General features: G+C 35.9%; 2 protein-coding genes and 1 long non-coding RNA gene across 3 annotated transcripts; 1 reads left to right on the top strand and 2 right to left on the bottom strand.

Annotated features, from left to right (window-relative positions):
• Positions 1–18: 18 nt before the first annotated feature.
• On the bottom strand, positions 19–3980 carry LOC113679012 (PAT complex subunit Asterix). Its single transcript, XM_027195940.2, has 3 exons — positions 3593–3980; positions 2077–2174; positions 19–1272 (listed from the first exon to the last, which is right to left on the bottom strand). Exons 1-3 carry the CDS (start codon positions 3755–3757, stop codon positions 1206–1208), a joined length of 330 nt encoding a protein of 109 aa, XP_027051741.2. The 5' UTR covers positions 3758–3980; the 3' UTR covers positions 19–1205.
• A 77-nt stretch (positions 3981–4057) lies between these two features.
• LOC113679010 (uncharacterized) lies at positions 4058–9131 on the top strand. Its single transcript, XM_027195938.2, has 2 exons — positions 4058–4350; positions 6774–9131. Exons 1-2 carry the CDS (start codon positions 4122–4124, stop codon positions 7646–7648), a joined length of 1104 nt encoding a protein of 367 aa, XP_027051739.2. The 5' UTR covers positions 4058–4121; the 3' UTR covers positions 7649–9131.
• Positions 8057–10655, bottom strand: LOC149037074 (uncharacterized). Its single transcript, XR_016181246.1, has 2 exons — positions 10518–10655; positions 8057–9950 (listed from the first exon to the last, which is right to left on the bottom strand). It is a non-coding gene; the product is annotated as an uncharacterized LOC149037074 (long non-coding RNA).
• Positions 10656–12841: the final 2186 nt, after the last annotated feature.

Genomic DNA, 12841 nt, shown 5'->3' with positions numbered 1-12841 from the left:
CATTACTACTGCGACCAGTTATTCAGACAAAAACAAAAAAAAATGAAATATTTATTCTAAAACGTATGCTAGACCTTTAAGAGCAACAATATTCTTTTCAAGTACATGCAATGTGGAAAGAGAAAATCATGTTACGTTTCTGAAAATAAATTTATTGACAATAGAATGAAATACCTCTCTCTTCAACGAAACTGCTGGACTAAGGAGCTTACCTTCTAAGAATTCAATATCATCTACAACATCCTACACCCCACTTCCTTATCTGGATGTCACCTTAACCCTCTAACTCTTGAGATCTGGACCAGGATGTTCAAAACTGGATTAAGATAACCCAGGGTTAGTGTGAAATCTGATTTGAGATTCAAAGTCCATATAAGAAAATTTGGTCCAATTCTTTTCATCTACAATTTGATGTTTAAATGCCCTTCAAAGAGTAAAGAAAATTGTGCCAGAAAGGCTTTTGAACAAAAGGATAAAGAAACCAGGATTGAAATTTAACCCTGGGTTAGTGTTAATCAGCCTTTGAACAACTGGGTGCTGATTACTGATATCAATATTAGTTATAAGAATTTTGAGCTAGATCAATGTAACTTGTCTTTGATAAGTTTGAGTATTCTCATTACCTGTTTGCTTAATAAGGTATGGATATTAGAGGGAGAAGTTACATGTTAATCACGTCTGGGCATTAAAGGTTAACAGAAGAACTGAAGGGAAAAGATAGGGATTTCCTCAAGAATTTTGCAGTGCACAGACCTGAAATTAACAGTACTTTATTCTTGACCATTTAAGGAACAGATGTCATGAACATACCAACTTAATGTACATGTTATGGGTCCTATCACATTACTAATTATATGTTTTCTGAGGTAACACTTGTATTTAAATATCTATAGCTCACTGTTTAGATATGACAATTACGTCATTCCTGATCTGAATGCAGCTAAAACACTGGCTGTCAGCTCCAATGGATGAGTTAACCCTTTCACTCCTGAGATCTCATCAATTACTTTCCTTACAATCTGCCATACAATTCTTATGATGTTAGTTGGGAGAATTTGGTATTGGATCAACCAAAAATCTCCTAATCGCTATTCTTCTTTACTGTTATCCCTTGTCTGCTTTATATTGAATTGACACTGTAAGGAGAAATTCCCTCTTGATCACTCATGGGAGTTAAAGGGTTAAAGAAAACAGTGATTTCTCTGCTACCATGTTGAAGCCATTGGTTGAGGATTTTGAAGATATGACATCACAACAGCTGATACGGATAATCTGAAAACAAAATTAAACATAGGAATGCATTTAATGTCCAGTTATCTAATAATTTGAGTCTTCTTACTACTCCTCCAATGATGGTTTCCCAAAATGTCTTTAAATAATTTACAGTACATGTACATATTAAAAGCAACAATTGACCAACAAAGGACTTCCATGTTTACAGAGCCTCAGCTAAACATGAGGGGTGGAAGAATTCATGACACAGAAGACAGTTAAGAACTCAAGATCTAATTGAGGGTTTAAAAACTTTTGAGAGGTCTTCCAACTTCAAACCCTCTTCCCACCTCCATCTGCCTCCCCTGCTGCCAATGAGTGTTTAAATAATATGCCTTTGCAAAATGTTTCTCAAAAATAAGCACAAATCAACACTGCAACCCTCTTTACATATTTTCATCTATCATAAGAGCATGTACTGTGTCTCAATTGGTTTATAAATCGATATAATGCTTGGAGTGGATATCTCCAAAAGAATTGAGTGAATATTTGCTCTTCAACAGTAACTGCAACCAGTTGAATTTTCTGAAAGCAAGAGCTGAAAAAATTATCTTGGCATCCACAGGATTGAACTCATATTTTGGAGATATTTTGCACTTATGTGTTACTCATGCCTGAACTTAAAAGACATGATTTATGAAATAAATTGTACAGTGCTTTTGGTATGTAGATGATAAGTTGGAAACTTTGGAAATTAAATGGTTTTTAGAGGTAAAAGCCTATAACCATTGTTCAAATCCATTTCAAACGTTAATATTGCTTCTTATAAATTGCCAAGTATGTTGTACAGTAATGACTACTCACAAGAAACTGCTAAACATCTGCTTGGTATCTTCTGATGAGCGCGAGTTGGAAAACATTATGAATGAACAGTACACAGCTGCCCAAGCTGCCCATTTGAGCTGAGAAATAAGCAAAGATATAATCTTTAAATGTAAAAATTCAGTAACAAGGGCTGGCAAAAATTAGACTTTATAGACACTTTCTTCTTTTTGTCCCAGCATTATTAAAAATAACTATTTTGCAGACCAGCTGAAATTATACAAGGAGAAGAAATTAGACACAAGGCAACTTACTTTAGTAGTGTTTGTTCCTATTTGGTTAAATACCTCAGCTGTATTCTATTTGTTGGTACACCCTAGATCATAGTCACGTGATTATGGTCACGTATCATTGTATGTAATCGAGTTCAAGGTATTCTAATAAAATGTTTGTGTGGAGCGCATGGTCTGATTTACGCATTACTCACACACAACAACTGCTTGTTGCACAACAACTGCTTTGTTGGTACACCCTAGATCATAGTCACATGATTATGGTCACGTATCATTGTATGTAATCGAGTTCAAGGTATTCTAATAAAATGTTTGTGTGGAGCGCATGGTCTGATTTACGCATTACTTATGCACAACAACTGGCGACAAGGATGGCCACTCTTGGAATAATTAAAGTCTTCAACCCTAGTTCAGAAAACTGGAACATATACTGCAAAACTTTCGATCAATACATGATTGTGAATGAAATCAAAGAAGACAAGGAGATTGTGGCCATATTCCTGACCTCAATAGGCAGTAAAACTTACAACGTCGCGAGAGGTTTGCAAGCCCTGGTGAAGCCATCTAGCACAAAGCTTACAGATTTTGTGTACTTATCACTTTTAAGATTCTTGGCAATAGTACCTCTTATGACCAAGAAGCAAATATCAAAAACATCCAATCTGTTTATTCATAGTGAAAATCAGGTTTATTTGATGGATGACTTGACATATTGCTTATCTTCACTGTATGTTAACAAGTCTAATTAAAAAAAACTGAATCACATATATTTACTACCTTCAAATTAATTTAGCGAGGACAACTAATGTCAAGCAAAGAAAGATCTTCGCAGAGGAATTGCAATTTTAACAATTGTAAACACCTGATGTGTCTGCACGGTGCATTTTTCATCAGTACTTATCAAGGGTTGAGAATACAGCTCATCAAGGACAATTAAAAATTCGGTGGTGCTTTCATACTGCATTTTGCTTAGCCAGCCAGTTTTAACCAGCCGGTTTTAAAGATGAAACAATTTATATTAGCCAACCATGAGCCAACAAAAAAGCGAAGAAGAGCCATGAAAGGACATTTGCCACAGCATAAACAATGCGATCTTCTGTTTTACAAAAACTGCATAATTCACATATCTCCACGGTTTATTTTTTTTCTATGAGTATGGTTCGCGTACCTAAAAATCTATCACCTAAGAGATGTGCGTGCGAGTTTCAACGTAAGCACAACGATATCTGGAGTCGAGAGATCCATGTTATCGTGATTAGTCATACCTTCATCAGAAGCCCACACATACTGAATATCATCCCTAGAATGTTCATATACTCTGCTGTCGGATCATCTGTAGGTTTTATAGTCACTGGCTTGTAGCGAAAGATCTTATTAGGCCTTCTGGGGTCTTCTTTTGTAGAAGAATACGAACCACTCGTAGCCGGCATGTTGAAAATCAGCGAGGAACTTCCCAGCAGGCTTTGGGCGGAAATTCAATATGGTGAATGGGTCAAGTGGCTACGAGCAGACCTGGTTAACATGAATAGGCATCCCTATTTATCGCATAGAATCCTCTTTCTAAGTTCAAGCCTTATCACATCATATCTTGTTTATTTAAATCCTGTTTTTGTTCATAAACCCATAAATCATCAACTTATCAGCACTATCAATGATGATTAAATTCTGAAACCTCTTAATATCCGTCAGGCGCAGACAGGCTGACACGAGCAATCCTGGTGACTAAAAATAAACAATAAATAGTTCCACGTGCATTTGAATACTCATACACGTTACTCGAGCGCTAGTGACATCATGGCCTATAGTGCTTCTTCTCGTTTACTTTACTTTGTATTTTCAGCTATTGCTTTTGTGTGTCTCGTAGATGGAGAGAAGTGTAAAACTCTCGAAGGCAAGTGGTACAATCAACTGGGCTCAGAAGTTTACCTAGAGCATGATACCAATGGTATCCTCTATGGGGAGTACAGAACTGCGGTTGAGAGACGCAATGGCTCTGCCGGAGTGGATCACTCTATTGTGTTAGGTAAAGTACTCCTCGCATTTTGATTGAGAGGTATTGATATGTACGCTAGGGTGAGTTTATGTGCAATATTTCGACATGGCGTTTGCTTTCCCAGAAGATGCTCTAAAAATATATTTATGTACTTCTCGACAAGATTAAGTTGATTATTTACATATATATTAGACACTACTTCTTAGTAAGTTCAACAATGTGGTTATTCACACTCATGATAAGCTGAATGTATGGCGTAACATTCCGCGTCCGTTTCACATGATTGATCAGGTGCAAAGTTCGTTTAGAAAAGAGTCAAGACGATAGCTCTTTGGGGCACCAGACTGATTGAATTATGAAAATTTTATAATCTTTGTTTTTTTTTTCTTATTTAACTTTCATCCGGACAGGCTTTCTTTACTTCTTATTAAGGCAAAATTCTGGTCATGTCCATACACGACAAACATGCTTCAGGCACATTTGTTTCAAATGTTTAGATGCAATATATGTGATAAATCGTCGTTTGAATGTTTCCCAGAGAGCAATTTGTGAGGAAATCAAGTGAAGTCAAAATGATTTGGCAAGATTTCTGTAAAATCCCATACTTCATTATGCACACAGGGCTTGTATAAAAGAAGACAATGAATTGCAAAACAATAGATTACCTTTAGGACCACATCTTTGTTTTAGAGTAGTCTGGGGGTAGGGGTTAGAAGGAAATATTTCCAGTGAATAACACTATGGGGCATCTAACTATTGTTTTATACAGAATGAAAGTGCTAATTTTTGTTATATTTAAAATTGAGTAGCTTCTAATTTTGAATCTCGATATTTTAGAAAAATTGCAGGTCATTGTTTCATGATATCCTTGTTCTTTGCTTTGTCTTGAAAATAATCAAGTTATTTATTAATAACATGTGATTCATTAACATAGATATGATCTTCATAAGTCCTTGTGATGTATTAACAATTCACTCCCCAGTCACATGTTAAGTCAGAAGCCAAAAGTGAAAAGAAAAAGACTAACCATGTGAAATGCATGTGAAACATACATGTATGTGAAAACCCATGTGCAAATTTTTTTTTCTGTTATTCCTAGTAATTTTATTTTGCTCAATATCTTCACATACTTTTTGCGTCACTTAAAAATGCATATTCATCTGTTGTTTGACACTAGTCCACCTCAGAGTGAATTTCACAAGTGTGTAAAAATGTTCATCCCTTGAATTAAAAAAAAAACCCATGTGTAAAATGTTCTTTTTTTGTTATAATGTATTTAATTGAGTTTGGTTTGTGTATACATGTAGACTACTTGCAGGTTTATGCCATTACTGTTATCAATTTTTATTTTTATCTATTGAATGTATTGTATAAAAGTCTCTATACACATAATTTGACATAAATGAAAGAGATTACATTAGAAGCAAAAGCAATAAAAACAAATCAAGCTTTTAAGTGAAATAATAATAAAATTGTGACAAGGCAGTCAAATAATTACTTATTGGTATAAATAATGAGAGCAGCACACATACATGTAATGAATGTATGCCTTGTTATTTCAGTTTTTTAAATGAAAATGTACCAATTGAGGTAAAGAAGCCTTGATATCCAAATTTGTCATGAAACATCCCATGAATGCCATAACCCATAGGCACCCTACAGAAAAAAAAAAAAGTACCTGCCCATCCTGTGTGAGGCTGTCACCAATGATTGATTAATTTAGGTCTTATTTCAGTTTGGAATGATATCTTGGAGAGTTTTGCTCAGTTGAAATTATTTTATTAATGAATTTTGGTGTTCTTTGTTTTATTTTGTTTTACCAGATAATATTTGTACATTTTGTTCATTAGTCAGTAAGCTTTACAGTTGTACTTGGTTTAAACTTACTGCACTTGCAACTGACTATACCCCCCTTTCTATTCATTTACTGAAGAAAAACATTGTAACCTTCACTTTGTGATGTTGGTAGAATTCTTGAAATGTTGTCTTCCCAAATTCTACGTCATTGTTTAGATCAATAAAGAGATAAAAGGACAGTATTTTTCTAATTGACATAGGACTGAGAAGTGCAGGTACAAACTCTCCAAATTAGTTTGGTGGGTTCCAATCATACTCAGTTTTGTATTTTGGTAAATGTTTGTCTTTCCAAAGAAAGATGACAGAAAATGACTTGCCTACTACTCATGTCTGTTTGGCCAATAAAATATGGCAGGGATGATTGTTTTTTGTTTTGTTTTGTTTTTTTTCCTAGGAAGCTACTGCGAAATTATTTAAACTTAAAATTGTAGGAAATCCAAAGACACGAAAACCAAGATACATACCTCTGTTACTTTCCAATGTTTATTAGATCACTGTGAATGATATCAAATACCATTTCTGTTATAGGAAATAAAGCATGATTGGTTTTAGGTGTATGGAAAGTAAGGTTAATATTTTCTCTTTTATTGTCATAGGTTCTGCACCATATAACTTCCCTGGTGCAGCCTTTGCTTTTTCAGTTGTCTGGCGAACTGGCATCTCAACAACAGTGTGGACTGGTCAATGTTTAGTCCGTGAGGATGGCCAGGAGACTCTCCTCACATCATGGCTACTACGTTCCAGTGTTGATACCTGTATAGACAAGTGGAAATCAACTATGATTGGTCGTGACACATTCACCAGATATGAGCAGCTTTCTGGTCCTCGGAAACCTGATGAAGGAAAAACAAAAGTACCAACAAAAATTGATAAAATAATCCATAATTTTGGCCCTGATGTCAAAAACCAATTGTGTAATTTGAATGGAAACTGGTATAACACCCTGGGCTCTGAGATGATTCTCAAACAGAGAGCAGATAATGTAATTGAAGGGGAATATCGCACAGCTGTTGAGAGAGAAACAGGTGCAGCAAGTAACAGCCATTCTAAGGTGTTTGGAATTGGACAGCTTGGTAGCTCAAACAGCACATTTTCCTTCTTTGTGGTATGGAACAATGGTAGTTCTGTCACTGGATGGGTGGGACAGTGCCACATTTGTGGTGAAAATAAAACAGAGATCATTGAAAGTACCTGGCTACTGAGGAAACGGGTGGAAAAGGTGAAAGACAACTGGAGTTCAACTTTGTACAGTGAAGATAGCTTTACTCACACTGAGACTGCACCAGGACCTAGGAAAAAGGACAACACCCATACACCAGACAGGAGTGTAGATGAATCTCCAAAGACTTGTGATGGGTGTCATACACCAGACAGGAGTGTAGATGAATCTCCAAAGACTTGTGATGGGTGTCATCCTCTGTTTTCTTTTGTCCTTTTGGGCTTGAGTGTGCTAGTGTCTTTATTGTTGTAAACAATCCAGCTGACCTACAAGTGATATATACTATGCTGATTTTTAAAGTGGTCTCAGTTTTGTTTCAATAGTTAGGGTTTTAAATTTCCCCTCTGCTTCATGGAAATGTCCAAAATTGTAGTATCTTGGTTGTTTTAATAATAACAAATGAATGAAAACAATGCAGGTATACATACTCAGAGACAGAAAGGGCTAGCCATATAACATGGTGAGATCATGTTATTTTGGGTGCAATTTACAGAAGTGAAACACCAGTCAATATAATTTCCAGCATTTCCCTATCAAGTAACAGTTTTTTTTCTTTATATGTATTTTTTAACTGTCCAGTCAGATCCGAATGGCTTGTTATCAATAATCATTATAACAACTTTGATGTAATATTTTTGTACATTAATTAATATGTTACTTTTGATTCAAGCCCTGGTTAACTGTGTATGTTTTCTCTTGTGCCAAACAGAACTCTGTGTTCCTCTTTGGGTTATTCTTGTTGGGGTCAAGAATACAAAATTTGCCCTCACAGGAAAATAGTAATTATTGTAATTCTTGTCATCAATAATTGATAGAACTTAATGATTAACTTTTTGGTGAAAATGTATTTTGTTCTAGTTTGCAAAATTCAAGCCAGGAAAAGCATGCGGCAAGTATTACTAGTGTTGTGGTGTTAAGGAAAAGTTGTGCCTAAAAATTTTTCTTTTTGCTGATTTTACTCTTACTATGGAGTACTTTGTGGCAATTTAGTAGTTATTTTATATCGACTTTTAACTTTGATTTCTTTCAATCAACTTGAGGATATATTTTTGATAAATTACATGTGTTCTATTTTGTCATACAGCACATCTGTAATCATTGTACAACTGCTCAAGTAATAACCAATTATATTTTTCAAACTTTTTTATACATCTTGGTATCAGTCAAGGAAGTCTGTTATTTTAAAAACACTGTGCTCAGTGTTTTTCTTTTACAATACAGATATCATATCTTTTTAATGGATGATATTTAATTCTGCATTGTGGCAGTTGGTGAACAAAACTGTTTTGTATTTAATTACCTATGATGTCACACAATCTTATGTTTAACAGAATATGTAATACACATATCCTATTTAACCATGTTAACATGGGTCAAATTCAAATGAATGTGAATGAGTATGTCTTTCCAAATAGTTATTAATTTTCTGTCATTTACATTGTATTTGATCAATATTTAAGGAACATCCACTTTTGTAAACCCGTCAGCAAAGCTGGTTAGGAGTATACTTTTGGAGTGCTATCATGTGATGAGAATGCGAGAATTGTTTTATTCATACAGTGTACGCTAGAGTAAAATTTAGGGTAGCTGTCTAATTTTAATCATGAGGCAGTTAGGATTTTAAATATTGTGTTTGAAAATGTGTTGCTTGATGTTTTGCAAAGTGAGTGATAAGTTATTTCCTGTTGTCAGCTGTAAAAGAATAGTTACAGAATAAATCAAACATGAGTATGGATGTGTGATTCATTTTGATGCAACTGGGGAGTCGTACTCTAGCTTCTTACAGTACTACAGGTTGGTAGGCCCAGGCCTACAAATTTTTCCGTTTGCTTCTCAATTTTATAATATGACTTGTAAATATTGACAAAAACATTTCTTCCTTAGAGAAGAGGCCTACAACAAATTGCAAAGCTGGTTACGCCTCTGCCAAACATTTAATATTAATATTATAATGATCATCAGATTTTTTATTGTCTTAAAGAGCCTTCAAAGGTCACTCTCCCGGCACCCCTTTCCTCCTCCCTTTTCTATTGCCTTTGACTATTTGACTAAGTCACATTTGAGCCTCTCGGGAGTGACCAAAGAGATATTTTTTCCTCACCTTATCAAAACATTTTAACCCTTTGCACCCTTACATAAAAATGCATATTCTCCATACTGTTCTCTACAAGTTTCCCATGTAGCTGACAAAGAGAACTTGTCTAACAATCAAGAGCTTTATTAGTTGGTGATCATTTCCTTTATTCTCGTTACCTGAATGTTTGATTCAGAGGTAATATTTTAGGGAGAAATTAGATGCCAGTCACTCCTAGGAGTCAAAGGGTTAAGCAGAAAGGTGATGAAAAAAAAGAGAAATATCCTTTTGGAGAAATCGTTCGAGTCAACGAACGTTCAAGTGCGTTCTTGGATACTTATCAACACTCCAAAGTCTCCCAAGATCTGATCTGTAATCTTCCTTCCAGTTAGCTGCTGTACATCTCCATATGTGTTCGTCAAGAAAATTTTGGAATTGCATTGACAGAGTCTCAATGAGGTTAACCGATAGCCGTTGAAACTGTCAAAAACCAAAAAATTAGCCATTAAGCGTAAAAATAGACATTTTAACCGAAAGTCGTAAAAAAAGTTCACCGTAAAAAAATTCTGGTGACAACAACGGAATGATATCACCCATTGACCGTGAAATGGCCAACATTTTAACCATTAGCCGTCAGTGAAAGCCATCAACCCATTGAGACCATTTATTGAGATAAAACCCTCACACTAACATTTTTTTAACGAATTTTCGTCATCATATTAAGTCTTCAATGATTCACGGATAGTGTATAGAGATATACCATGTTATAAATCACTCGCCTCCGGCTCCTGATTTACAAACTTTTCGAGTGTTCTCCAAACATCCCGAGTGGGTTATTACGCCGGCGTCAGGCGTCTCATTGTGTCTCATGCATGCTCATTATTTCGCTTCCAAATCTCCTCCTTGGCATTAAGCTGGCCATGAAACCTTTTAATCTTGCTATGTTAGCATGACGCAGATTATAAAGCGCTCTATTTGCACACATTATAAGACGGAAAGTTACTGTCATTCTGTCTTATTGATCAGAGTGGTGTTTGAAATAGTTACCTGAAAAAATTCAGATTGAAATACAACCTGATTCTTCGAAAACAAAACGGCATCTTTAGCGTACGCTGGAAAGCAACGCAGCACATTTGTGTTTCACTCTAGCCGAATAAATAATCAACTTTCGTCCCTCAAAGCCACGCATGAATTTTTAAAACAGGTTAAGTCACAACCCAAATCAATTATCGCGAAAGTGATGAAAATGATTTCTTCCTACAATGTAATTAGGCAATCTGGATTTGCTGCCACTTCATTGGTCAAGATAAGAAAACACTTTAGTAGCTCACCATGACAGCTTTAGGTAGTAGTTACCTACTCCAAAATAAAAAAGTGTACAGCTGGGAGTGAAACATAGTCGATCATTATCTGCGCAATCAAAAAAGCAGCGTTTCTCATTTGACTTTGTCAAGAGCACAAAAACCCTAAACGATTTGTTTCTTTAGGGTTCATATGAGAATTATTTTCCTAGATTTAAGAGTGGGTGATGATGCCTCAACCTAAAATAGGAATAGCCTTGTCCAGCTCCAAATATTTCTTAACATCGATCTTTGAAAGATATTCATTGCTTCAAATTAATTATAGATCTTGTAAGACACACTTTACAATAAGGAGTTATGTTTTTTCATTTTGTCTCCAGGTTGTGGGCATCCCTTCTATATTTTTACAAAGCTACTGACATTTTGAGCGGTATTCTCAAACACCAGAAGCATACAACCTTCTGCTAACACTAAAAACCCGCTTCCCAACCTAAATGTAGGGAAGAGAAGTAGGGGCCTTTGCTAAAAAAGATCACTTCATCTTGTTTCGTTTCCTGACATTTTCAAGGATTGTGTTTCAAAGCTATTCGTATCTTGATATTGTTTGTAAAAGACGACAGACAAGAAATCGGAAGCCTTTCGGGATCGGCAACTACCGGAACATAAGAGAAACAAGCCCCAGGTCCTCGTTTGGAAAGCGGATAACGCTACAAAGCCGCTTAAATCGCTACATATTCGCCTGTGGATGACCTTGTTTTTTTTTTCGTTAACGCTTATTTCCTTTCGTTTGTATGGTATAATAGTCCCGAAGTTGCATGTTACTTAGTAAAGACCGTTTCTGATTCATCTTAACTCGTCTGGTGGTCGTATATTGATTCTTGGATAGGGTCGAAAAACTACCCATTCGTTGAAAAAAATCACATCCTCAAACCAGCCCAGTAGCCAAGGTCGTTTTCTTTTATTTATCCCAAAGGGTCTCTGAAGAGTCTTTTATTGACTGTCGTTTAAAGAAAGAGACAGAATACGACGTATTCGTTGACACATTTCTTTCAAAGCACTTCTAAAGTCTGGCATTCTGATGACATAAACCCAAGGATCAATAACAGCACTGAAGTATGAGATAACAGAAGCACTGAGCCAAATTTTTCTTTCAAAACCGTCGCATTTCACTCTTGCGATTTCAACATCGGTGGCTAGAGGGAACATGCTGATGAGAAAACTCGGCATGAAGAGAGCAATGAATAATCCTGTGATGATCCCAAATGTGCATGCCGTCTTTCTTTGTCGTCTATTTTCTGCCATTTGTTGAGCATTTGTGATGTTTTCACGCGCAGGAAATGTACTTCTTGTTACTTTGTATATTTTGAAATAACAGAAAGCTATTATGCAAAATGGTATCAACACAGAAATGATACCTCCACACATCCAGATTTTTGCTGCGTGTTTGAAAGGAACAAAGTGAGCTGTGAACCCACCCATGAAAGCAAGAAACCATGGAAATACTGTCATTAGTAAGCATCTTTTCAAAGTCATTCTGTCATGATAATGTAAAGGCGACGTAATTGCAACGAATCTATCCACTGCTACGTTACTCAAACTATAAGTTACGGAAGTTGTGGTGAAAAACCATACAGTAGTTTCCATTTTCACGAAGGTATTTTCGCTTCTTCCATAATTTCGAACGAAGTACAGATTAGCTGTGATCCCTGAGAGAAGTTCTGCCGCAGCGAGAGATGCCATAAAAAATCGGGCTGTAGGTCGCAATGAGCGAATGTATCGCACTGCTAAAATAACGGTCAGATTTTCTGCAATAGCTAATAATCCAGAAGTCCAGCATATTGCACCTAGGGCTCTGACAAAAGTCAGCGACAGATCTTCGCAAGCCATAGCTTGATATCAAATCGCGCTCTCAAAATGTAAATTCAAAAATATATCAACCTTGTTATGCTTGTGCTATTGATTTTGATCAAAACCCTGAGATCGGTTGAAGTATTGAAATTGTCAACTTTGCCACAAATTTCAAACATTAGTAATTTCGCAAACATCTTTCTCTACTCATCCACCAATCAG

This window comes from Pocillopora damicornis, chromosome 11 (genome assembly GCF_964200805.1).
Source record: "Pocillopora damicornis chromosome 11, jaPocDami1.2, whole genome shotgun sequence".
NCBI lineage: Eukaryota > Metazoa > Cnidaria > Anthozoa > Scleractinia > Pocilloporidae > Pocillopora > Pocillopora damicornis.
Note: the sequence above shows the minus strand (reverse complement) of the source record. Positions and strands in the feature narration are given on the sequence as shown.

Excerpts from the sequence above, each read along its gene's own strand:
- LOC113679012 (XM_027195940.2), bottom strand. The coding sequence starts at position 3,757 with ATGCCGGCTACGAGTGGTTCGTATTCTTCTACAAAAGAAGACCCCAGA. Across the intron at positions 2,175-3,592 it reads TGTGTGGGCTTCTGATGAAG|CTCAAATGGGCAGCTTGGGC; the intron begins GTATGACTAATC and ends CTTATTTCTCAG. Across the intron at positions 1,273-2,076 it reads CAGATGTTTAGCAGTTTCTT|ATTATCCGTATCAGCTGTTG; the intron begins GTGAGTAGTCAT and ends TTTTGTTTTCAG.
- LOC113679010 (XM_027195938.2), top strand. The coding sequence starts at position 4,122 with ATGGCCTATAGTGCTTCTTCTCGTTTACTTTACTTTGTATTTTCAGCT. Across the intron at positions 4,351-6,773 it reads GGATCACTCTATTGTGTTAG|GTTCTGCACCATATAACTTC; the intron begins GTAAAGTACTCC and ends TTATTGTCATAG.